Here is a 26,418-nt window from a genome sequence, read left to right as displayed (position 1 = left end):
GGTTAAATGACTTGCCCAAGGTTACACAGGTAATTGTTAAGTATCTGAGGCCGAATCTGAACTCGTCCTCTTGATTCCAGGACTGGTTCTCCATCCACTATGCCATCTAGCTGCCCCTCTTTTGTGTTTTTAATTTGGAATGAGGGTGATGGAACTGTGAATGTCCTAATGGCTTTTTTTTTTTTACATTGCTTCAATGTAAGGTTATAATGGATCACTATTAAATGAAAACTTGCAGTAGGGTAAAACAAGTGACAGTATTTTCAGCAGCCATTTGACTAGGAAAATTATCCTTAGAGCAAGCAAATTATTAAGATCACATAGATCTATTTCATAAATAAAGACAGCTACAAAAAACTTTCAATACCAAATCAGTGCACTGAAAAGTAAAAATTTAGTTCCCAAAAATCTGGCATACTCCTTGTTTTGTCAACCTTTTCTGATATTACTATTCTGTAATATTACCATATATTGTAATGTAATTATATTGTCTAATATTACCATCACTTTATGCTCCAGCAAATTGCACCATTTTGCCTTTTATTCTGATTTAGTACCTTTGCTCACATGGTTCCCTATTGCCTGGAATGCCCACCCTCACCACCTTTCACCTTTTGTACTCATAACTTTTTAATTAAATATTTTATTTGAGTTTTACAATTTTTCCCCCATCTTACTTCCCTTCCCCCACCCACCCCACAGAAAGAAATTTGTCAGTCTTTACATTGTTTCCATGTTGTACACTGATCCAAATTCAGTATAATGGGAGAGAAATCATATCCTTAAGGAAGAAACAAAAAGTATAAGAGATAACAAAATAAGACAATAAGATAATCAAGTTTTTTTTTTTTCTAAATTAAAGGGAATAGTCCTTGAACTTTGTTCAAATTCTACGGTTCTTTATCTGGATACAGATGGAACTCGTAACTTTTAAAGCCCTGCTCAAATCCTACCACCTCTAGGAGTAAAAGCCTTATACCAGCCTCCTCAGACTTTGTTTTCTAACCCTTAGTGTCCTAACCGTGTACTATGCTATCTGCATTGGTGTCTTCTCCCACTAGACTCATAAGCTCTTTGAGGGCAGGGAATATATAAAAAGTCAAATCTAAACTTTGCATCAACTTTAGTGACAATATACAATGAGAATTTTACAAATTCTTATTATTGCTGCTGTTGTCATCTTGTTTTACCCCACCAGAAATAAAGTTTTATTAATTTCAGTAAAAATGTTATTTCTCTAAAAATAAAGCCTTAGAATTCCTATAGTCTCCTTTAAAAACAAATCTCTACATCTAGGATAAAAAGGGAAAGGGTCAATTGAAGAGTTGGGATGGAAGGAGTATCATTTATCTCTGATAGCCAAGGTGGAAAGGCAATTCAAAGAACCAAAACATTCCCTAGTAGATAAGTGGTCAAAGGATTAAAATTGTTCTTAAAAGTATATCATCTTTTGAAGTTCAGACATTACCATTACTTTAAGATAAAGTTTTCCATTTCCTCACTGGAGAGAATAAGCTGGAAAATATGAGAGCTGCTTCTTTCTAGTTTTCTAATGCAGAGTTTAGGTCATCATTCCAGAGCTTAGAAAATGGGAACTTCTGCCAACAAACAATACTAGGAGTATGGGATAGATACTATGGCATAGCCTGGCAGTGATTATCTTGGTGTAATACCAGCTTGGTGTAATACCAGATAGACTAAAATACACTATATTCCTACATAAAATCACACTGTCTACTTCTAGGGTTTTGGTCACTAAGAAGATTGAGTAGATAAAATTATTCTATTTGTTTAGTTTATCAGTTCCTTAAGTTGGCATGTGTTATAAATGTTTTGGGATTTTAGGATCCATGATGATCTTACAAGAACTGTTGATCTTTGTCGGAAAGCTGAAGCTACAGGGGTTTCCTGGATTACTGTTCATGGGAGAAATATTGAAGAAAGACACCAGCCAGTACACTATGATGCAATTAAAATAATTAAAGAAAATTTGTCTATACCTATAATTGCTAATGGAGACATTAAAAGCTTAAAGGAAGCAGAAAATGTTCAGGAAATAACTGGGACAAATGGTAAGAAGTCGGTACTTAAATTGGGAGAGGGGGGCTTATTTTTTTAATTGTTTAAGAAACTAATGTTATGATTGTAGTTTCTGTTTAACCCTGAACTATATTCTCCCAGTAGCCTAATTTAGGCTAGGCATCTTCTAAATCCATCCAATTAACTCCTATTAAATAAACAATGGAATAATACTTCAGGTACGATAGTCACTTTTTTTATTCTTAGGTTTATTTAGTGAGTAATATGCTACTAGTGAATTCAAACATCCAGTAGAACAGTGACTTATCCAATTAATATATTTTATTGACTTCTACCCATTGATATTGCAGACTTGTTTAGCTTGCAAGCCTGTATCATAGTAGGTTAGATAGTGGCATTAAAAAAAGGCTGTTTTGGTAGCAGGCAATTTGGAATAATATGTTCAGAGCTAGAAGGAAGTTTAGAGTTCACTTTGTCCAACCACTTCATTTTACTGATGAGTCAACCGAATCCCCAAGCAGTGATTTGTCCAAGTTATTCAGTGACAGAGCAGGAATCTAACCATAGTAGCTCCCTGAACTTGGTTCAAAGCAACATTGTTAAGTACCTGTTTTGGATAAGGCATTCTTTCCAACATCATGTTAATTTAACTGCCAGTTCATCCTGTAGCATTAGGTATAAGAAGAATCAGAATTACTGCCATTGAAAATAAGATTAGTTGGATTCGCTTCCCTTTTTTAGTATTTGTTGTCCTACTTTAAATTGCAAATATTGTACAGGAATAATTTGGTTTAGCTGAGTCTCATTCTGGGCTTTTCTGAGGTTCATTTCTTAGTTGCTTTGTAAGATACTTAATGTAGAAATTTTTTAAAAATATAACTGAAAGTTCTATTATAGACTTTCTTAATATGTTAATATATTAAACTTAAGGTAGTAACAAAATTTAGTTTGAGTCCCCTTCTACAATTTTTTTTTTCTTCTGGACATTTAAAAATTAGTTAATCACATTTTGGCCCTTCATTACCTACTAACCCATTCTCACCTCTTAAAAAGTCTTCCCTTATAACAAATATGTGCCATCCAGCATAACACTTTCGGTTTTGTGCATGATACTCTTCTGCCAGGCTCCCGAACTATTTTGCAAATGACTTTTCCATTCTAAGCCTTTGGGTGCTATATTATTTTTTCTTAGCAAGATTCAGTTTACTGATTCGGGTGGCAAATGGACTTTTCATCCTTAAGTGCAACAGTTTTTCCATTGCTAGTCTTTTAAAAATTGGTGAGCGGGGCAGCTAGGTGGCACAGTGGATAGAGCACTGGCCCTGGAGTCAGGAGTACCAAAGCTCAAATCCAGCCTCAGACACTTAATTACCTAGCTGTGTGGCTTTGGGCAAAGTACTTAACCCTGTTTGCCTTGCAAAAACCTAAAAAAAAAAAAAGTGCCACTCAATCACTGGGGCTTTACTTAAAGATATTAATGATGTACAATCTTCGCACTTCCATAAGCTTTTGGACTCTTCCATTTTTAATTTTACCGTCGTACCCTTTTTCAGTATAGAAAAGAATCAACATATGTTGACTTGGTTTTTAAAAACCTAATCTAGATCTTCATAGACTTTCTTATAAACTGCAGTTCAGATGAGTGTACCATGAAATGATTGTTGTTTTGGGGCACATGACACCAACTCGGTCTTCTCCTTTATTTGCCCCTCTGAAGTTGACCTATTTGGCTGCAACTTCATTATATCTTCTAATTTTCATTTTTTATAAAGTGTCAAGATGAATACAGTTAAGTTTGATTGGTTAATGGAAAAAATCATACATTAAAAATTATTTAAATTGGTGGTTGTGGGTGATCAAATTATGTATCATGTGCCTCTTTTTCTGCCACTTCAGCACTCTCAGCACTCTCACAATTGAAGGCAGAACTCTACAGCTAGATGGCGAAGTGAATAGAGCCATCAACCTAGATTCAGAAGAACTGAATTCCAGTGTGGTCTCAGACACTTACTAGCTGTGTGACTCTGAGCAAGTCATTTCCTCATTTACCCAGGTTCTTCAAATGTATAATGAGCTGAAGGAGGAAATGGCAAAAATACTCCAGTATCTTTGCCAAGAAAACCCCAAATGGGGTCAGAAGGTTGGACACCCCTGAAACAATGCAGAATATGGGGGCATTTTTTTGACTTGCCATGACCAAAAAAATGAGTTTTCCAAATAATATTTAACTAACTCTCAGACAGCAGGACGCCCCTCCCCTCCTGCCAATCTGTTATTGCAGAGTAGAGTTAGCACAGGGTTGTTTGCTCAGCATGAAGAGATAGGATTTTGAGAATTTAGTGGATGAGCTTCCATAAGTACAGTTCTGTTATATGAAAGCAGGACAAATTACTGATTGGGAATAATACAAATGCAATAATGGTATTAAATGATATGAAATTTTGTTATAACTTTTAAATGCATTTATTCAGCTTCACTGAATTTTTATTGATTTTTATATATTTTTTATTTTGAATTTTACAATTTTCCCCAAATCTTACTTCCTTCCCCCACCCCTCCACAGAAAGCAGTCTGTTAGTCTTTACATTGTTTCCATAGTATACATTGATCTAAGTTGAATGTGATGAGAAATCATTTGATTTTTATATTGTTTAAATCAAGAAATATTACCATTACTATTCCTTACCAGTAAGTGACCTGAGTATCAAGCAGAACATAAAGATAAATAAAGCATAGCCACTCTCTTATAAGAGCTTCCAATTTAGTAGGGAAAATATAAATAAGTAAATATAATAGGAAGTAGAATATGGAAATAGAGTCTACTATGTGGGTCAGTGAGTAGAGCTCTGGGCCTAGAGTCTGGAAGACCAGAGTCAAATTTGACCTCAGACATTAGCTATATGGCTCACCCTGACCAAATCACTTAAAACTTTTCCCTTAATCCACTTGAAAAGTAAATAGCAAACCAGTTCAGTGTCTTTGCTAAGAAAACCCCATGGATAGTATAGTCCACAGGGTCATGAAGAATTGGATGCAACTGAACAACAAATGTGAAAATACCTAAGAAAGGTACAAATAAACTACCAGGAGAGTTTAAAAGCAAAGGAGCCCACTTCTTACTAGGGTGTTCTTAATGTTACCTACAGTAATTCCCCAGTGTTTCTTATATTTTTTACATAGGTATAATGGTTGCAAGAGGACTTTTGGCAAATCCTGCCATGTTTGCTGGATATAAAGAAACCCCCCTGAAATGTATCTGGGACTGGGTTGACATTGCTCTTGAGCATGGCACACCTTTTATGTGTTTTCATCATCATTTAATGTACATGATGGAAAGAATAACATCAAAGCAAGAAAAAAAAGTATTTAATGCTCTATCAAGTACAACTGCAGTTTTAGATTACCTTACAGATCATTATAGCATGTGAAAATGTCAGATATAGATTGTATTTTTATATGTGTTTTTTTATTAATGCTTAGTTTCTTTAATTCTTATAGCACACAGAAAAAACTCACTAGTAATGTTGTTTTATCTGCTTTTTTCCTGAAGGGATCATATTTTTTTTAATATTTTTATAAGAAACATTTTATTTTAAAATAGTATATTAATGATTTGAACATAGCCCCTATATATGGGAATGAATTCCTATGAACTTGTTTTTAATGAAAATAACTATAAAGAAGAACCAGTGCCAAAAATCCTTTTAAGTGGAGAACTAAGGGTCAGCTAGTTGGTGCAGTGTATAGAGAACCAGACCTGGAGACAGGAGGACCTGAGTTCAAATCGAGCCTCAGACACTTACTTACCTAGCTGTGTGACCTTGGGCAAGTCACTTAACCTCATTGCCTTGCCTTGCAAAAAAAAATATATGGAAAACTAAAAATTTGTATAGAATTGCTCCCATAAATGAAAATCCAAACTGATAGTATTGAATTCCACATTCACAGAAGCATAATTTAAAATAATTACCATTAAAAGAAGTAAATTTAATTAGATTTAGTGGCTTCTAACATTTATATCCAAAGTTCCTTGAAATTCTATAAGTAGCAGTTTTTAACAACTTCTCAGCACTCCCAGATCATTAAGGAAATTTAAAGAACTTGATAAAAATATTCCTGATAAAGTTAAATAAATGGCATTCCCCTTCCCATCTGTGAAGTAGTTTCCTAGCTGAAATGTCTTTGTCACCTTAGGATGAATATTTTTAGTGATGGATTATAAAGGATTATGTCCATCTAATTTAGTCGAGCATAAAAAGAAAATCTGTTCTTTAAAAAAAAAGGGTATTGGGGCAGCTAGGTGGCATAGTGGATAAAGCACTGGCCCAGGAGTCAGGAGTACCTGTGTTCAAATCCGGTCTCAGACACTTAATAATTACCTAGCTGTGTGGCCTTGGGCAAGCCACTTAACCCCATTTGCCTTGCAAAGAAAAAAAACCTAATAAAAAGGTATTACCGGTTTTAATGAGCAAGTTTTGACATTTTAATGCTTTTCATTGATTGATGGCAATATTGAACTTTTTGGTATATAATTATTTTATATTGAAATTTGTTTAATTGTATCATTGTTTTGGTTATTGACAACAAATGTTTATATTCTACTGTATTAAGAAATAAATCCAAAATATATGACTATTGTTTAAAAAGTGCTTAATTCCTCAAACTTTTTCTTGAATATTTTTTTTTGCTAAATAATCTTATGTTCTGGGATATTTGATAAAAAAAATTTCGATAAAATTCAAATTAATATTGTATTTTTTAGCGTTCTCTATTAAAACTTTCAGTAAAATGTAAGCTACTTGAAGGAGGCTTCTTGGTATCCTAAGCATTTGACACAAAACCTGGAAGTATTAAGTGTTTACTAACTGCTTATTGAGGGCAGCTAAGTGGTGCAGTGGATAGAGCAGTGGCCCTGGAGTCAGGGGGACCTGAGTTCAAATTTGGCCTCAGACACTTAATAATTACCTAGCTGTGTGTGGCCTTGGGCAAGTCACTTAACCCCGTTGCCTTTCAAAAATCAACAAAAAAGAAATTAGTGCTTATTAACTGATTAGACATGAAGTTATCCAGTGTTCAACATTGGGTTCAGTTTATCATTTAAGAAACAATTCATTCAAGGGCATAAAAGCAAGATGGTCTAATAATGGATAGTGTTGGACTCGGAGACTGAGAGGATCTGGGTTCAAAATCCTTTGTCATCCTGCCCTTTAACCTCTTCTGTGTCTCAAATAATTCTAAGAATTTAAAATGAGAAGTCGGATGATACAAGGAGAGTATTGGAGGGAAAGGAGGTCTGAAGGGGTGTCCTGTTTGTGGGATAGAAAGGAGCTCAGTGAGTGTGCAGGCCAAACGGGACCCCGGAGGTGGTCCCTGCGGTACAGGGGAGGGTCCCGCGGCCCGCTCTGGAGCTCTGCCCGGGTGGGAGAGGGGCGGTGCCATCGCCCTGCCCGCGCGGCGCCCTGGCAATAACTGAAATGAGTGGCCCCGGCTTCTGGAGACTCGGGCCGGTCCCGGACCCGCTCCCCCCCTCCCCCCAGGCCCGCGGGCAGGAGCGGGCGTGGCCCCCGCGCCCCGCCCCCGCCGCTGCGTCTGACGTCCCCGCGCAGGGCCAGCGGCGGCAGCTGCGGCGGCGCCGCTCCGGGCAGCCGGCTGGAGGTAAGGCAGCGCGGCCGGGCCCCGCGGGCCGCGTCCGCACCCGGCCCGGGCCCGGGCCTTCCCCTCGCTCTCCCCGCGCGGCCCCGCCCCTCCCCCGCCAACCGTGGCCCGACGCGCCCCTCCCCCGCCGGGGCCTGCGACTCACCCGGCTGTGCTTGTCTCCCCAGGAGTGGAAGAGAGCGAGCAGCCATGACCCTGCAGTGGGCGGCGGTGGCCAGCTTCCTCTATACCGAAATAGGACTCATTTTAACCCTCTGCCTACCGTTTATTTCTCCTCAGAGGTAGGAAACCTTCTCTTCAGGCTCGCTGAAGCGCCTCACCTTTCACCTCCCACCTTTCCCTCTGATGGGGCGGAGAACAGGGGCCAAGGGAGAGTCAGGGAAATCCACCAGAAGCAGTATAAATAATACAAACTATTTTTTTTAAATGAAACTATTTTTTAATGTTTCTATTTATTCCTTCACTGATTTAAAATAGGCAGTTTTACTCTTAAGACTTGTATTGAAAAATAGTAATAATGATGATACTAGCATCTCCCTCCTCTCCCGATTGCCCGCCAGACTTTCTCTGTGAAGGAGGGCTTCTTTATTTAACCCCCCATCCTTCCCCTTTTCAACTTTTTTCCGTTTTCTTCTTTGTCTTACAGAACCTAACTTCCTTAAGAGTAGGGCTTGCTTGTATTTTGTGTTCCCTGCCCTCAGCAGCGCTATATTTGAGATCTTATTAACTTAATGCAAGTGGACTGACCATAAATCACTTTTAAATTTAGCAAAGCACTTCACCTCTATGATTTCATCTCATCTTTCCAACTAACCTGTGAGATAAATGGTATTACTCTTTTTTACAGTTGAGGAAACTGAGATTCAAGCAAGATTAAAACTCAGATCTACCTCCAGATTCTTTTCGCTAACTTGTTGAGATGCCCAGGATTAGTGGGTAAAGGGCCAGCCTTGGAGTGAGGATGATGTTGGAGAATCATGTCTCTGATACGTATTGACAGTGTGGCCTTTGGCTAAGTCATTAAATCTCTTGATGACCCCGGAACAATGTGAGGCCATAATATATAGAGTTGCCCATCTTCAGCGTTTAAAAAGGATTACCAAATCATGGGGTTCTCCAAACTGAGAAAATCACATCTTGAACCAAAGCCCTTTCTTATGCTTATCTCAGTTCCCATGATAACTTGTTTCATGTTCCCACATAAAGCTCAATAACCCAACCTGTGATGTAATATGATTACTATTTTATGGGCAAAGGGTTACCATTGGAACAGTGTTTCTTTAGGGATATATGCCAGTGATTTGCACATATAGCCAATAGTTTTCATTAGTGATTCATTTATTCATGAATTTTGGTAACTACACCTTTACTTTCCTCATTCACAACCAAAGCTCCAGGTGAAGAACTTGCTCTGCCAAAGCATATCAGCAGACAACAAGTCAGTAGACATTCTGAATTTACTGTGAGCCAGACAGTGTGCTAACATGTGCTAACAAAGGTATGACTGGCCTGGGCACTTCCTAAATGGAGCTTCTGGAAGGAACCAGCTAATCAGAGCAAGGCACTACCAGGAGTAGAAAGTACTTTCAGGGGCAGCTAGGTGGCTACTGGTGGACAGACTCTGGAGTCAGGAGGACCTAAGTTCAAATCCAACCTAAGACACATAATATTTACTTAGCTGTGTGATCCCCAGGGAAGATCTCTTCAACCAGTTGGCCTCTTCTGTACATGGAGTTAGAAAAGGAAATGGCCAACTACTCCAATATTTCTGCCAAGAAAACTTCAAATGTGATCATGAAAAGTTGGACACAACTGAAATAAATTCAATCACAGGGCATTCCACAGCTGAAAATGCAAGGGTGGGCATTCCAGGCCTGTGGAACAAGATGAGCAAGGCATGGAAACTCCTGGAGTGAATCTTTGGGAAAAGGATAATAGTCATTATTCTGATGTAGCTGGGCCAGAGAGCAATGTCTGTAGAGTTCTCAGTTGTTAGATGATTCCCAGAGTTCAACTCATACTCTGGTCACTCACTACTGATTTTCCCCATCTCTTCCATAGCAAAGAGGGAAATGAGTTAAAGCCTTTTTTAGAACTCAGAGACCATACACCCCAATGTCCCTTGTTTTAGAAAAAAGGGAAATATGGACGAAGAAGTTAAATGGCTTAGGGTCACAGGTGGCAAGGCCAAAACAGGAACCAAGAATTCTTGCCCCTTGTATTACTGTCCCTATCTTGAACTGATTTTATTTTCATAGGCTTAAAATGTCCATGTTTAATATTTGTTGATAAGTAGTAGGGGGAGAAGGGAGTAAAACAGTATTGACTAATAACCAGCCAAGTGCCAAGCACCATGCCAATATTTCACTTTGATCCTCACAATAGGCCTGGGAGAGTGGGAGTCTTATGATCCCCTGTTTTACAGTTAAGGAAATGGACATCCTGGATGTCCCAACTCTGTGTTAAGCTTGGTTCTAAGCTAACACTAAATTATTTAAAACTTCCAATTTAGAAATACACTAGTTCAGTCAATTTCCTGAAGAGAATGCTAAAGACTAGAATTTGAGCTTTTGCTCACACAGGAAGGAATTAGAGGGGCTTAAGGCCTGATTCTGCCAGGATGAATTCCATACTCTTATCAGCTCCAATAGCCTCATTTCTCTTTTCCAGAGATCTTTTATGCAACTTTTCTGGACACATTTATATAAGGAAGGATTTACATGCTTTTAGAGTGACATACTTGTAAGTAGATACTAGGCAGAGGAAAAAAATGAAATTAATTAGCCCTAAAAAATGAAGTAGGTGCTCCCTCATTGCTTTGTAATGTTACTCTCAGATGATAATAATAATAATCTAGCTCTTGTATAGACCTTTCAGCACTTTCCAAATATGATCTCATTTGATCCTTACAAGAACCCTAGGAAGGAAGTGCTAGTATTATTATTATTTCCATTTTTGAAATGAGGAATCTTGAGGCAGACATGTTAAGTGACCGACCCAGGTCACACTGCTAGCAAGTATCTGAGGCCAGATTTGAATTTGAGTCTTCCTAACTCCAAGTCTGCCACTGTGACATTTAGCTGTTTTGATACTCAAATGGATCTGTGATCTCCTCAAGTTGGGTATCTCTCCATCAATGCAGATCACAATCAGTCGATGCCTGCCCAACTTGTGCCACTCTGTCCCCTCTCCTGTAAAAGGGCCACCCCACCTTACAGAGACCTAAGAGCTAACCATAAATAGCATTTAAAAATTTTACCAGATAATACATAGCATAATCACATGTAATCCTAATTCTGTGAGAGAGGTGCTGTTATTAATCTATGCACACTTTACAGAGGAAGAAGCAGACTGAAAAACTTGTATTTGCCAGCAGTCAAAGAGTAATTATCTCAGGCCAAAGTGAAATGCACACCTTCTTGATTCCCAACCCTCTGACTGTATTACTTGAATTATAGCTGTTTAAGCCTCCTTGGACCTAGGTTAGCTAGTTCTTTAGTTAGAGATTCATTTAGAATGTCAAATGTGGACAACTTTTTGCTTCTGGGAACTATATTTTCTCTTGTCTTTTTGGTTCCACCAATTTGTTGGAAAAACATAAGTACTTGATGTTGATTAAGCTTTTTGAAGAAATTAAACTAGAAATTAGGTCTCTGCACTCAGAAACCACCTTAAGAAGGGACTTTCCAGACACTAACTTAGAGCCAGGTGTTAAAATGTAGTCTGGAAAGATCTCAGACTAGAGTCTAATTGCTAGACTAGTGAATATTTTACATTTCAGAGTTGTTTACTGCAGTTAGACTAGGGCAGGAACAGGAAGAGTATGAACTGTCAGAGCTAAGACATAGAATAATTTGAACTCAGCTGTATTCTCACTTCACTCACTACATAGGGGAGGCAGATAAGTAGTGTCACAGAAGCCAAAGAATGTAAAGGAAAGGGCAATGTGGAAAAGGCCATTCAATCACTGGATTCATCTAGAAACATTTTTGTAAGAATAAACTCTGTGCCAGACATATGGGATAGAGTCCAAAGAGTGAAACAGTTCTGTTCACAGGGACATAATTTAAGTTATTAAGTCAAGACATTAGCACTTGAGAAAAACAGGAAAGGCTTCTTGTAGAAGATGGTATTTGAGCTATTTTAAAGGAAGAGAAGAACTTAATGAGGCAGACAGAGGACAGCCAGGCCAAAGGGATGGGGAGATGGAATGTTGTGTGCAAGAAAGAAGGAAAAGACCAGTTTGGCTTAGCCAAATAGTAGACAAGGTCATGAATAACGAGGCTGGGAAATTAGTTTGGGACCAGATGTTTAAGGGTTTAAAAACTAGACAGCATTTTATATGTGATTCTAGAAGCAATAAGAAGTCAGTGGAGTTGGGTGAGTTACCTGGTCCTATGTGCACAGGAATGTCTTCCTGTGCAAAATTTGAGGCAGGAAGACCATTGAGGAAGCCAGAATACTCTAGGTGAAGAGGAAGGTGGGCTTGACCGAAGTAGTAGGTTATGTGAATAAAGACAAGGAAAGGAGTTGTATTGGAGATATCTCCTAGAGGTGGATTAGGCACGATAATGCTGAAGTTACATCTGTCCATTAGAAGGATGTGTTTTCAACAAAAAAAGGGAGGTTTGGGAGAAATTAGTCCAGTTTCTAACTTTTTGTCTGAACTGTTGAGTTGATTCATTGTACCTATTTTTTTTAGAAAGAATTCATTTATTTTTGAGTTTTACAATTTTTCCCCTAATCTTGCTTCCCTCCCCCCAGCCCCCCACAGAAGGCATTCTGTTAGTCTTTACATTCTTTCCATGGTATACATTGATCTAAGTTGAATGTGATGAGAGACATCATATCCTTATGGGGAAAAAATAAAGTATAAGAGATAGAAAAATTACTTAAGAAGATAATTTTTTTTTTTTAATTAAAGGTAGTAGTCTTTGGTCGTTGTTCAAACTCCACAATTCTTTCTCTGGATACAGATGGTATTCTGATTATTGCACTGATGGAATGAGCAAGTCTATTAAGGTTAATCATCACCCCCATGTACCCCCATGTTGCTGTTAGGGTGTACAATGTTTTTCCTGGTTCTGCTCATCTCACTCAGCATCAGTTCATGCAAGTCCTTCCAGGCTTCCCTGAATTCCTGTCACTCCTGGTTTACAAAAGAAGAATCGTGTTCCATGACATACATATACCATAGTTTGTTAAGCCATTCCCCAATTGAAGTACATTTACTTAATTTCCAATTCTTTGCCACCACAAACAGGGCTGCTATGAATATTTTTGTACAAGTGATGTTTTTACCCTTTTTCATCATCTCTTCAGGGTATAGACCTAGTAGTGGTATTGCTGGATCAAAGGGTATGCACATTTTTGTTGCCCTTTGGGCACAATTCCAAACAGCTCTCCAGAAAGGTTGGATGAGTTTACAACTCCACCAACAATGCATTAGTGTTTCAGATTTCCCACATCCCTTCCAACATTGATCATTGCCCTTTCTGGTCATAATTGGCCAGTCTGAGAGGTTGAGGTGGTACCTCAGAGAAGCTTTAATTTACATTTTTCTCTAATAAGTAATGATTTAGAGCAATTTTTCATATGACTATGGATCACTTTGGTTTCGTCATCTGTAAATTACCTTTGCATAACCTTTGACCATTTGTCAATTGGGAATGGTCTACCTATCTATTAATGTCTATATAGAGTATTGTCATGAAAACTCAGAGGAGAGAGTATACATAAGGACAGGATGGTCAGCAATGTCACATGTAGCAGAAATGTCAAGATGCAGGGACAGAACTATGTTATTTAATAATTAAAAACTCATCAGTAACTTTGAAAAGAGCAATTTCATTTGGGAGTTGTGGTAGGAAACTTGCAAAGGGTTGGTGACTGAGTGAGAAGAGAGGAAATGAGTAGAAAAGGCTTTTTTACAGAGTTTGAGAAAGGGAAGTGAGATATTGGATGATAGCTTGCAGAGATATCAAGCAAAAGCTTTTTAAGAACTCTTTTTTAAGGGTTTTTGTTGGTTTTTTTTTTTGTTTTGTTTTAGGTTTTTGCAAGGCAAGTGGGGTTAAGTGGCTTGCCCAGCTAGGTAATTATTAAGTGTCTGAGGCCAGATTTGGACTCAGGCCCTCCTGACTCCAGGGCTGGTGCTAAGGTTTTTTTAAGGTTACATTTAGGTCAGGGATGATAACTGAAAAAAGACAATTAAAGTTATTTGGTATACTTTGAGAGCATTTTCTTTTCTTTTCAATATTTTATTCATCTTTCCAACTACATGCAATGGTAGTTTTCAACAGTCATGTTTTTGCAGGGTTTTGACTTTTACATTTTTCTCCTTCCTTCCCTTCCTCCTGCCCCTGACAGAGAGCAATAAAATATAGGGAGAGAGCATTTCAGTAGAGTGGTTGGATCAGAAGCCAGATTGCAAGAAGTTAAGGAGTAAGTAAATGATCACATAGTAGAGATGGTGAGTAAAGACTGCTTTTTGGTGTTGTTCAGTCTTGTTCAATTCTTTGTGACCCCCGTTTGGTTTCTTGGCTAATACTGGAGTGGTTGGCTATATCCTTCTCCAGTTCATTTGACAGATGAGGAAAATGAGGTGAACAGGGTTAAATAATTTGTCCAGGGTGACACAGCTACTAAATGTCTGAGGCAGGAATTGAACTGAATTAGATGTCTTCCTAACTCTAGGCCTAGGACTCTAGCCATTGCAGCACTCTGCTTTCCAAGGCTTTCTTTAGTTTAAATAGTTGATTGAAGGCAATGTAGCATGTTACCTAAGCAGAATGGAAGTCCCTCAGCAAAAACTGATCAAGGCAGAAGACTTTTATTTGTTTTGGGGCATTAGGAAAACCTGAGCAGGTCTGGAGATGATTGGGGGAGGGAACAGGAAGATAAGGAGAGCTTGAAGGTGTGTAGGGGTGTGATATTCAGGCTTAGAAGAGATAAATGGAGTAAACTGTGTGGAATAGGAGATAGGATTAATATTGGGGTTGGTGGGGAGCAGTTGGTTCTCCTTTCAAGGAGAGAGATTTTGATTATAGTTCTTAGGAGACAAGGGTCTCCTGATAGATGGCCTTGACCTATCTGCAGAGATATCTGTTGAAAAAAGAAGGGATTATTGATTTAAGGAAAGAAAGCAGTTTTAAACTGTTGAAGGGGAACTGATATGGAGTCAACCTAAGTGGAGAGGAGTGAGTGAAAGCTCTTGAGACATGAAGTTTAAGAGCCTAAAGGAGTAGGTGACCTCAGTTTTCTCAGGAAGTGGAGTTGTCTGCTAAAAGAGAAGCTAAATGCAAAACAGCATACATTTGCACTTTTTTTATTTTGTTTTTTCCTTCTCATGGCTTTTTCCCTTTTATTTTGATTTTTCTATCACATCATTATAAATATGGAAATACATGTAATATGACTGTACACATATAACCTAAATCAGATTGCCTATTGTTTTAGGGAGGGAAGGGAGGAAAGGAGAAAATTTTATAAAAATGAATGATGAAAACTATCTCTACATGTAATTGGAAAAAGATAAATGAAGGGGCGGCTAGGTGGCACAGTGGATAAAGCACCAAATGAAGAGGTGGCTAGGTGGCGCATTGGATAAAGCACCTGCCCTGGAGTCAGGAGTACCTGAGTTCAAATCTGGTCTCAGACACTTAATAATTACCTAGCTCTGTGGCCTTGGGCAGGCCACTTAACCCCATTGCCTAGCAAAAACCTTAAAAAAAAATGATAAAAAGGGTGAAACTAAAGATAGAATTCAGGGCTTGAGTAGAAAGCTTACAATGTCAACCAAATATACTGGTTAATCAGAGATGAATAAAATGATTGCTGTACATCAGGGATGGTCACTAGAGGCTATACATGAATTTATAGGATTTTAAAACTTGAGACAGTTAAGGCGATTTTGTTAATATCTTTTTAAAAAACAATGAAATAACAGAGCTTGAAGGGACACAAAAAAAATCATGTAGCCTACTCTGATCATTTTCTAGGTGAGGAAAATGAGCATTAGAGAGAAGTAACTTGTCTGAGATCACATGGCTAATGAGAAAAACAATTTAAGATTTGAACCTGGATCCTCTCATGTAGCTTCCTGTGCGTGATGACAGAAGTTAGACCCTCCTGCACTTCTGATTTTTTCATTGATTAATTCGAAAATTTAACTACTACCTTCACCACCCTCCTTCTCCTGATAGATTGCTATTGTCTTCTATCTAGATGGCACAAGATTTTTACTTTCCCACTCTGGAGTAAAATCGCAACCTACTGGAACAAGGCATTCCTTACAATTATTGTCCTGTTGATTGTTCTGTTTCTTGGTAAGTAGTACATTTCTCCTGTGGATGTATATGAAGGGTTCTAGTTATTTTTGATTTTGTTTTTCCCATTTAAAATTTGAGTCAGACCTGTCTTTGATTTATGAATGTGCCCTCATCTATGGTATTTAGTCCTAATTGTGCCTATAGCAGCCCTAGAGTAGGGTAGTAAAGGAATCATAGATTTCATTGAGTTGAATCATCTGTTTCAAACCTCTCACTGTGCAGATGAGAAAATTGAGACCCAAAGGAACACAGCTAGTTGTTGTATGCTCTTAGCCCACATGTGTTTGTTCCCTCCTTCCCATTAATCATATACAGTAGAACACTTTTTCCCCACAGCCAGTGTCATAATATAAGCAGGTTTTTGACTCACAGACTGGCCCATAGAAATCTGTTTAATCCCATTGGGTGGCTGAAACATTACACACCTGCAACTATACTTACTGCTTTTGGCTTTTTTTTAAAATATGGGAAATGTTCAGTATTTTACAGCTTAAATAAGCTTTACACTATCGGTTAATATGTTTTTATGGCTAGCCTAAGAGCAAAACCATTTTATGGTTATGTATGGTATAAGATATAATTTCCATTTAAAACAAACAACTTAAAAATAAGCATTTGGAATACTAGACCTTTATAAATTAGAGACTACTTTGTCTTCCGATATGCTGAAAAAAAGGTCTTATACAGTTAAACCTCAAACTTACTACTTCCTATGGGACAGAATTCTCTGGACCTCAGTTTTTTTCTCAACTGTAAAATGGATGGGGTTGGACCAGATAATAGTAATTATGTTCATAATATGATCGCAATCATAACTTTTTTTTTTAAGTGTCTGAGGCCGGATTTGAACTCAGGTACTCCTGACTCTAGAGCTGGTGCTCTATCTACTGCACCACCTAGCTGCCCCCAGTCATAACATTTATATAGTTATTAATGGTGTGCTTGACACGTATTATATCAAAAAACTTTACAAAGCTTAGAGTGTATAGCTCTTATCATTATTGCTCCAACTCTAAGATCTTATTTATTTTGTTGGGGGGAGAGGGGATGACAGAATGTAGCAAGACAGTATATTATCATTTTATTAAGACAAATGGAGTTCCTGATAGATTATGGTTATATGAACAACAAAAACAAATTATGGCCTCCAATGACTTTGTCTGTTTCAAAGTCAAGGGAAAAATCTTGATTTAGAGCTAAATTGTTTTGAGTATTCGATGTGTATCTGGTTAATATGGCATTCCTTGTCTTATCAGTTTCTTTCAGAAGAAATTTAAACTACTAGAATGTTAAAGATGACAAGGACCTTGAAGAGCAACTAGTCTAATGCTAAATTTTTTTTAAATAGCTGAAATTAATGTTAAGAGATTATTGAACTGATTTGTTCAGTTAATAGCAGAACCAGAACCAAAACCCAATACATGTTTCATAGCTCTAAACTCTAGTTTTTGCTGCATTGTACATGTGCTGCATACCTAGAAATATTTGTAGGTCTAGGAAAGTAAAAGATGACATAATTCTGAGAGAGAACCTTTCTCTTTTTTAAATTTATTTTCAGCTAACAAAAATCTATTTTTTTTCTACTCATTTTCCCCACCAATTTTAAAAAAAGAAAAAACACTTTATAACAAACGTGTATACTCAAACATAGGGCATATCTGAAAAATAGATGTCGTATTCTGCACTTTTGAGTCCATCACTTCTCTTTCAAGGAGGTAGGTGGTATGCATCTTTACCAGATCTCTAAAAGTCACAGTTGACCTGAGTAAGAGAGAACTTTAGTATTATATAGTTTAAATATTTAATTTTAAATTTTAGATATTTAAAATTTAAATATTAAGATAGAGTTTAAATATTTAAACATTCTTAAAGTACCCAGCAAAACTGAACATTCCCTTTCAAGGGAAAAGATGAACTTTCCATGAAACAGGGGGCTTTCAAACTTTCCTATTGAAACAACTGAACAGTTTGTTTTCCAAGTACAGGACTCTGATGAACCAGAGAGGGAGTGGAAGAGAAGGTCTAACTATGAGGAACTTAATGTTATTGAACATTTTGTATTCCTGCATGGGAAGAAGATACTGATAACTCATAGGAACTTTCTCATTTATAAAAGCTGTTAGAAGGAGCCTACATAGACAAGACATAGGAAGGAGTGGAATTAATGGTATAATATAGGAAAAAAGATGGAATCAATGGGTGATAAAGGAAAGTACTGGGAGGAAGGGAAAGGAGAAGAAGCTAAGAAATTTCACATAAGAGTCAAGAAAAAGCTTTTTCAATGGAGTATAAAGGGGGGAAGGCAAGAGGGAATGAGTGAGCCTTCATTCTCATCAGAAATGGCTCAGAGAGGAAATAACATTCACACTTAATAGGGTATAGAAATCTATCTTACCCTAGAGAAAAATAAGAAGAAAGGGACAGGATAAGGGGGAATGGTGGGGGGGGGGGGCGAGAATAGGTGATAGAAGAGAGTGAAGATCAAAGGAGAGGGTACTCAGATTCAACACACTTTTGGACAGTGCCAGGATGAAAGGAAAGAGAGAGAGAGAGAATAGAGTGGGGAGGAATGGAGTAGAGGTTCAGCTAGTAATAGCAACTGTGGGAAAAATATTGAAGCAACTTCTCTGGTGGACTTCTGATAAAGAAAGCAACTCACCCCAGAGACAGAGCCATTGGAATCTGAATACAGACTGAAGCACATTTTTTTCTTCTCTCTCTTTATTCTTGAGGTCTCTCATCTTCTTGGGGGGGGGGGGGATGTTTACTCTTATATTTAGTATTATAACACATTCAATATACATCATTGTATAGTATGGAAACAATGTAGAAATTTATCAGACAGCCTTCTGTGGGGGAGGAAGGGAGGGAAGGAAATTGTAAAATTCAAAACCTTTCAAAAATGATAGGGTACATATTACTATTGTATATAATTGAAAAACAAATGTTAATAAATAAAAAATAAATAAACATACTTAAAGGAGGTATTGCCACTTAACGTTTTATGCTTTAGATGAAACTTGCTCCCTTTCTGGTGTTACACCTTGAAAGTTATTTATATTGGGAAACAGAATCCAGTCATATTAAAAGATGCCAAACAATGTTAGATAGTAAATGAAAGTTACAAGTGAGCAATGCAGGCCACTAAGTGTTTTAGAATTCAGATGACACCAAAAGTCATTCCCTAAGCATCTATTGAGCATATGGTTCTTTGGAAGTTATGCTAGAGAGAAAAATGAAACAGTCCAATTCCTACCCTCCAGGAGCTTTATAAGCTCTACAAACTCCCAAATAAAACTGAATAAATTTAAGGCATTTCTGAATAGTTTTTCATCATCTTTGTATAAGGCAGCAAATAGTTTGGTTTTTTCCCTATTTTGTAGATGCTGTGAGAGAAGTAAAGAAGTACTCTATCAGTCATGGACTTGAAAAGAATTCAAACAGCAATCCCAGTGCTTACGAACATGTACAGATGAAACTTTTTAGAGCACAAAGGAATCTTTACATTTCTGGATTCTCCTTATTTCTCTGGCTGTAAGTAAAAGGCACACTTTAAAAAGAAACTCCTCCCCACTCAATCACCACAAAAAATCCCAATAATGTTTCCCATCTGCCTATTAAACCATTCTTTCACACTGGTAGTTCACCAAAGAAAGCAGCTATACTTAAACTGAAGAATAAATATACTGAATTGAAAATTGGATTCCTAGCCATTGTTTTGGTTCATAAAATTCTACATGACTTCAATGAGTAGATGTAGCTGCCCTAGTAACAAAGCTACAACGTCTGCAGAGGAAGCTTCCTTAGTGAAAACCAATCCATGCAGCATGTTGCAACCTTTGGGCTACAAAGACTGCAATGAACCGATCCCTGTTCTCAGGGAATTTATATAGTATTAGGGAAGATGGTATGTACGTATGTAGAAATGCATACAGAATAAATAAATAATTTGGAGAGGAAGATCACTAGAAGTTAGATAGTACTTTAACTGAGTCTTGGAGGAAAAAAGATTCTAAGAGGCAGGTGTGAGAAGAGAGTACTTGCCAAATACAAAGGTGTGCAGTTGGGAATGGGGGAGTCACGAGAGAAAATAGCTAGAAAATCCATTTGTCTTGAACCTTACAGTGCAGGAAGGGGAGTCATTTATAGTAAGTTGGGGCCTAGTTGTGAAGAATTTTAAAAGTGAAACTGAGGAGTTTGTAGTTTATCCTAAAGGCAATAGGGAGCCAATGGAGTTTATTGCACACAATGGGGAAGAAGGGAGAGTGCTAATATGGTCAGGTTTGTACATAAAGAAAACACTTTTTAATAGCTCTCTCTGGAGAAGAAATTGAAAAAAGAGATTTAAGAGAAAGAGACCTAGGAGATCATTAAATTAAATTGCCCATCGGAGAGGTGATGAGGCACTGAACCTATGTACCAACTGTGAGCAATGAGAAGTGGATGACATGACAGATGATGAAGAAGAAAAAATGACAAGATTTGGTAACAGATTGAATCTGTAGGATGAGGAAGAATGAGGAGATAGGATAATACCAGTGTTGTGAAGATGAGAGCCTAGAAAAAATGATAGTTACTCAAAAGAAATAGGGAAGTTGATAAAAAGGAAGGGTTTGGGGGGAAACCATAATGAATTTGGACATAATAAGTTTGAGAGGCTTATGGGACATCTAGTTTGAAGTATCAGTTTTGAAATAGTCATTTGGTAAGGTAGGATTGGAGCCCAAAGGAAAGACTGAGATAGGTTAAATAGATTTAGGAATATTCTGCAGGGATGGTTATTAAACCCATGGGAACTGATGAGGTTAATCAAATGAGAGCCTGTAGAGAGAACCAGAGTAGAGCCTTGGGGTACACCAGTAAGTAAGAGGGCAAGATCTAGGTGGTGAGCCAGCAAAGGAGAGTGAGGTAAGAAGAGAATTAGGGGAAAGGATCTAGGAAGAGAGGGGTATCAGTAGAAATGTCATCAAGGATGAAGAATGAGAAAAGACCACCTCATTTAACCATTATGAAATCAGTGGTGACTTTTTTAAGAGCAATTTTATTTGAGTGGTGAAATTGCAGAGTTGATTAAGTGAGAGGAGGGGAAGTGAAAGCAGCAAATATAGACAGTTTTTCCTAAGAATTTGGCTGAGAAAGGACGGAAAAACAGCATGACGGCTTTCGGAGATGGTAGAGTCAAAGGTTTTTTTTTTTAACTTTTATTTAAGGCAATGGGGTTAAGTGACTTGCCCAATGTCACACAGCCAGGCAATTATTAAATGAGGTCATATTTGAACTCAGGTCCTTTGACTCCAGGGCTGGTGCACTATTCATTGCACCCTCTAGCTGCCCCATGAAAGATTTTTAAGCATTGATGAGACTTAGGAATTTTCAAAGGTAGCTGGAAAGTTTATAGAAAGCTTACAGAAAGCAGTGTAATTGAGAGGACAATCTACTGGAGAAAACAGGATGGGAATGAGATCAAAAATCCATTTAGTTGGGATGGCTAGGTGGTCCACCTACCCTATAGTCAGGAGTGCCTGAGTTCAAATCTGCCCTCTGTCATATATAGACATAAATAACTACCTAGCTGTGTGGCCTTGGGCAAACCATTTAACCCCATTGCCTTGCCAAAAAAAAAAAAAAATCCATTTAGTGTGATTGCCTTTGTGAAGGTAAAGACCACTTCTTTGACACAGACAAAACTGAGGGAAGAGATTTGGAATGATGATCGGAATAGGGTCTGGCAAGAAGGGAAAGGGATCTAAAAGAGAAGGTACTAAAAATTAAGAAGTGGAAAAGAAGTGGGAACTGAACCAGAATTTTGCCATTAACCACACTTGGATACATACTTCATCAGTACTGACTTGTTTGCTGATCGCTGGCCTATAAGCACTCTATCTTGTTGTAAACTGCTACCATGTTTCTAGGCACTAGTAATAATCACAGAATTGTGATACAACTGTGTCTACTTTCTTTTTTAAAAAGTGTCAGGGGAAAAAATTGATAAATAGAATTTTTTTTTTTTAAGAATGACTAGGTGTGTAACAAAAGCCACTTTTTTAGTATGTGAATATCTTTATCAAAAACAAGATTAACAGTGTCTCTCTCTCACATGACTCCCACGACAAGTATTCGTCCTAATTATGATTCTGGAATTCTTTCCTTTTTCTTAGTGTATTACGACGTCTAGTTACCCTCATTACTCAACTGGCCAAAGAGTTGAGAATCAAAGGAATATTGAAAATTCAAGCAGATAGTAACAATGATGCTGCCAAAAAATACTTGGAAGAGAATGAAAGGCTAAAACAGGTATTTATTACTCTTTTCTTTTTAATCACACCCCCCTGAATGACTTATAGGAAATCTACTTTTGTTTTAAAAAAAAAAACATTTCCAAGGTATGTTCAGGAATTTATTCTTTTATTAATAAGAAAGAATAAATGTTTCTTTTTTTCTGATTTACTAATAAGAGGCAATGTGGCATAGTCCATAGGAAACTGGCCTTGAAGACAAAAAGACCTGAGTGCAAATTCTGTCTCTGACACGTTGTTTGAGTGACCATAGTCAGGTCATTTAATTTCTTATTTACAGATGAGTTGTTGATACACATTAGTAAATAAAGCTTCTACACTGAGATTATAGGTCCATATCCTCAAAAAAGTCATTAGAAGTGTCTGAAAACAGCATTGTTTACTATTATTTTCTCTCTCAAACCCTGGGTCTTCCCTTTGTATTAGTTTGTTCTCACTGTCTCTCCCTGAGCAAGATTATTAACTCAGGCAGAAAATTATGCACTGTACCAGTGGTTCTCTATCTGTGGGATCCAACCCCCCTGGGAAAATTGTGAATAATGATGCTAGATGTAGCACAACTTTGTATTCAAAATCCATAAATAAGCAAATGTACCTTTTGTGGTCTGGGTAAAGATGTGTTGAATGTAGGTAGTTGACAATTAGAAGATAAAAATGCATTTAAAAAGTATTAACTGAATTCATAGTAAATTTTCATTATGAATTTTCGTAATCAGCAAATAAGGATGCAATGGTTTACAATCTTGTAAGATCCATTGCTATCACTAAAGGGTCCCTAAAATTGAAAAATTTGGAAAAGTCTCTTCTAGCATCAATCCCTGAATAAGATGGAATAGTAATAAATAATTAAAGGAATTCATTATACTGCCCAGCCTAAGCTGAGTTGGAGCTTGTGGACCCTGCACACAATCAATGTGTGTTGCAAATAGCCTCATATTGGCTTGTTTTTCATCATCCTGTGGCCCATTCCACTCTTGTACTGCTTTTCAGTATTGTTTTTGAATTAAATTATATTCCCCATCAGAGACTTAAATTGGGCAAAATAGCTTTGTTTTTACTAAATTGTTCCCAAAGTGTATATTTTTCCTACTTGAGAATGAATGAAAATTCACAACTTTTTAATTTTGAATGTAATTCTGAACCTCACAATTTTAGATAATTTTCATTTTCAGTGTTCCTCTGTCACTTGATGGTGACCTTCCAGGTGCCTCAGGTTTCTTGCTTGCAAACTGAAGGCACTGGACAAGGTAATCTAGGTAATTGGACAAGATAAATTGTGATAGAAACTCTGTTCATACATTCAGGGCTAATGAACTTGATGAACTCTTCTAAAATTCTGTGACTCAGAGATATGAATAAAGGTCATCCTTTTCATTGAACTATCTTCCTCTAGGCGTAGATCAGGTGCTTTCAGTTTTGCTACATTTTAATCCTAAAATTAATTGAGTACTAAGTCAGTGGAAATATAAAAGTTTATTCTGTTGCTTGTGAATGTTAACTTTCATATCACATGGTGGCTGACCTGTATCCAGTATCAGATTCAGCAGCATTTACCTAGCACATAATACAATGAGCAGTATTTCTCCTTGAACTAATAGGTCTAGCAAGTATAGTAGTGAAAAAACTCCAGCTCTTTTTTTTAAAACTGATATAATCCAGTTTTTCTAAGTAAGTGATATAACAGTGCTGGTAATACCAACATAAACATTTGTATAACTCAAAGCTCCCTCCTTGGACCTCAACTCCTTATACTTAGATAAGGAGATAACAATCAGAAGATTTTTCCTAACCCTTCTTAAAACAAAAAATAGAATTCTTCACATTTCAGCTCTTTTCTCCAAGAAGGTTCTCTAGGGTTTTTCTTTTTTCTTTCTGAACTTTTTATAGCCTTCTATAACAGAATCTGCTTGGAGTAGAAAAGAAAGTTTGAAGCTATGTAATTACTTGCAGGAAATTATTTTGTTTATTTCTGGTTTTTGCAAGGCATTGGTTTAAATGACTTGCCCAAGGTCACACAGCTAAGTAATTAAGTGTCTGAATTCAAATTTGAACTCGGGTCCTCCTGACTTCAAGGCTATCCACTGCTGCACCATCATAACTTCTTGAAGCATAGTAATAATTTCATAATTTGTTTAGCCTAATCAATGGCCATTTACATTGCCAAACTATATTGTTCTATGTGAGATAGTACTATCAAGTTAACTGTACTATATTTCATTTCATAGCTAATAACTTTGCTTTATCAGCTTTTAGTAACCTTGAAATTATTTTGGCATATCTCATAAAGAATAGACCCCATATAGTTTTATCTGTACTTCTAATAATCTCCATCCAAATACAAAGGTTGTAAACCTTGGCCCCATGCTTTGAGTGTTAGGTGTTTTTGTTTTTGTTTTTTAAGTTTTCAGTCAATCGTTTTACCTTTGAAATTATTTAATCTGTTTCTCTTTGTCTGCCTTAAATCAATTAAATGAAGAGACACTATTATCTTGAAGATTCTCATCTTGATTTTTTAAAAATATAATTTGAACTGTCTAGTATTCAGATTGAGTAAAAATAGTTAAGGACATTCACTTATGATTTAGTCAGTTTTCCAAATGCCATGTTGTAGAAATAAGTACATAATACATTCTCATAATGTACTTTCACAGACAGACCCACCTCCTAGCAACAGCAAAAATTGAGTGCTTTTTTTCTCATTTGTTTACATAAAGGTCATGATTGTATGTTTTTATTAGAACTCCTAGTAACATCAACTAGATAATTCAGCAGCTAAACATTAGTGCCTACTACTAGGTGCAAGACACAAGAGAACTGTTTCTTTAAGAGTGTTAGTCATTGGGGTGGCTAAGTGGTGTAGTGGATGGAGCACCGGCCCTGGAGTCAGGAGGACCTGAGTTCAAATCCAACCTCAGACACTTCATAATTACCTAGTTGTGTGGCCTTGGGCAAGCCACTTAACCCCACTGCCTTGCAAAAAAAAAAACCCTAAAAAAAAGAGTGTTAGTCATGTAATGTTTTAGATTCAAATTTTTCACTTTCATATTCCCTTTGAAGTTGGAATTTGATTTTGAATACTCACCTTTCTCATTTCAGGATGTTTCAGCTATATTATAGCTGATAATTTTCAATAGATCTAGTCAAGATGCTCAATATTTATTTCCCTGAACAAAAAAAATCACATCATTTCAGGGAATGTTAATTCCTTGCAAAATTGTTTTGTATTAGGCCTTGGAGAAATCTGCCAAGGGAGATGAACAGATTACAGATACAGAAAATAAATACCTAATGGAAAATATGGAAAAACTGAAAACCGAGTTAAAGAAGACTTCAGACGGTAATTTTCTGTGCATGTTTGAATGTAGAAAGAATAACTTGACTTTTTATACTGTTAAATTTCTTTGTTTTCCCTAAAACAAAACTAACCTAGAAATAACCACCTAACTGGAACATCATGTCATATTTATAGATACTTATTAGAAATATAAAGGTAAAACATTGCTTCATCCAAAAGAAACATATTCTTGTTTTACAAAAACATTTTAGGATTTTCAGATTTATGTTTTATACACAGGTCATCTGACTTGGCAAAAGAACCATGTTACAAAAAAATTTTTTGCAAACCTGCTTATGTAGAATGAATCCTTTCCCATTCAAGTATTTTATCATTTCTCAGATATATCCCCAATAAAAATGTTTCATCCCAAGAAAAATATCTATACTGTTAGCATTAGCTCATAGTCTGATAAGCAGAGAAAAATCTTGCCATTTTCAGATACAGAGATAGTCTAAAATCAGAGGATGGGGACTATCTTCCCCCCCCCCCCCCAAGATATTTTACCTAGAGGACAGGGTAAAGGTTCTTGGGCCTTATTCTAGACATTTAGCCTCTTTGGACTTGAGGATGACCATCACAGCCTTCTGGCCTTCTAGGAAATTGTTACATTCTTAACTTTTTTTATAAGCAATTAGGAGTTTCCCCCCCCCCCCCCCCCCCCGCTGGATTAGTTAAGGATTAGGGGAATAGTTCTGTTTTACAAAGGCACTATAGCTATAGAAGAAGGTTGGTCTCTTAGGTCAGGATTTGGCTTTAGGAATGT

The 26,418-nt window shown here is 37.1% G+C and overlaps 1 protein-coding gene across 3 annotated transcripts in view; it reads left to right on the top strand.

The window, feature by feature from the left end:
* The window catches only part of DUS4L (dihydrouridine synthase 4 like), a 131,952-nt gene that overhangs the window by 11,045 nt on the left and 94,489 nt on the right, over window positions 1-26,418 (top strand). The window contains exons 6-11 of one of the 3 annotated variants that reach the window (XM_074193938.1): window positions 1,846-2,079; window positions 7,872-7,976; window positions 15,919-16,019; window positions 19,406-19,556; window positions 22,181-22,316; window positions 25,547-25,655. In XM_074193938.1, coding sequence (XP_074050039.1) covers window positions 1,846-2,079; window positions 7,872-7,976; window positions 15,919-16,019; window positions 19,406-19,556; window positions 22,181-22,316; window positions 25,547-25,655 — 836 coding nt within the window. Of the gene's footprint in view, window positions 1-1,845; window positions 2,080-5,220; window positions 6,632-7,862; window positions 7,977-15,918; window positions 16,020-19,405; window positions 19,557-22,180; window positions 22,317-25,546; window positions 26,281-26,418 lie in introns of those variants that run through there. The other 2 variants (XM_074193936.1, XM_074193937.1) reach the window with 2 other exon arrangements.

The sequence above is a fragment of the Macrotis lagotis genome, chromosome 7 (genome assembly GCF_037893015.1).
Source record: "Macrotis lagotis isolate mMagLag1 chromosome 7, bilby.v1.9.chrom.fasta, whole genome shotgun sequence".
Classification (NCBI taxonomy): domain Eukaryota; kingdom Metazoa; phylum Chordata; class Mammalia; order Peramelemorphia; family Peramelidae; genus Macrotis; species Macrotis lagotis.
This window is presented reverse-complemented; position numbering and strand designations above follow the sequence as displayed.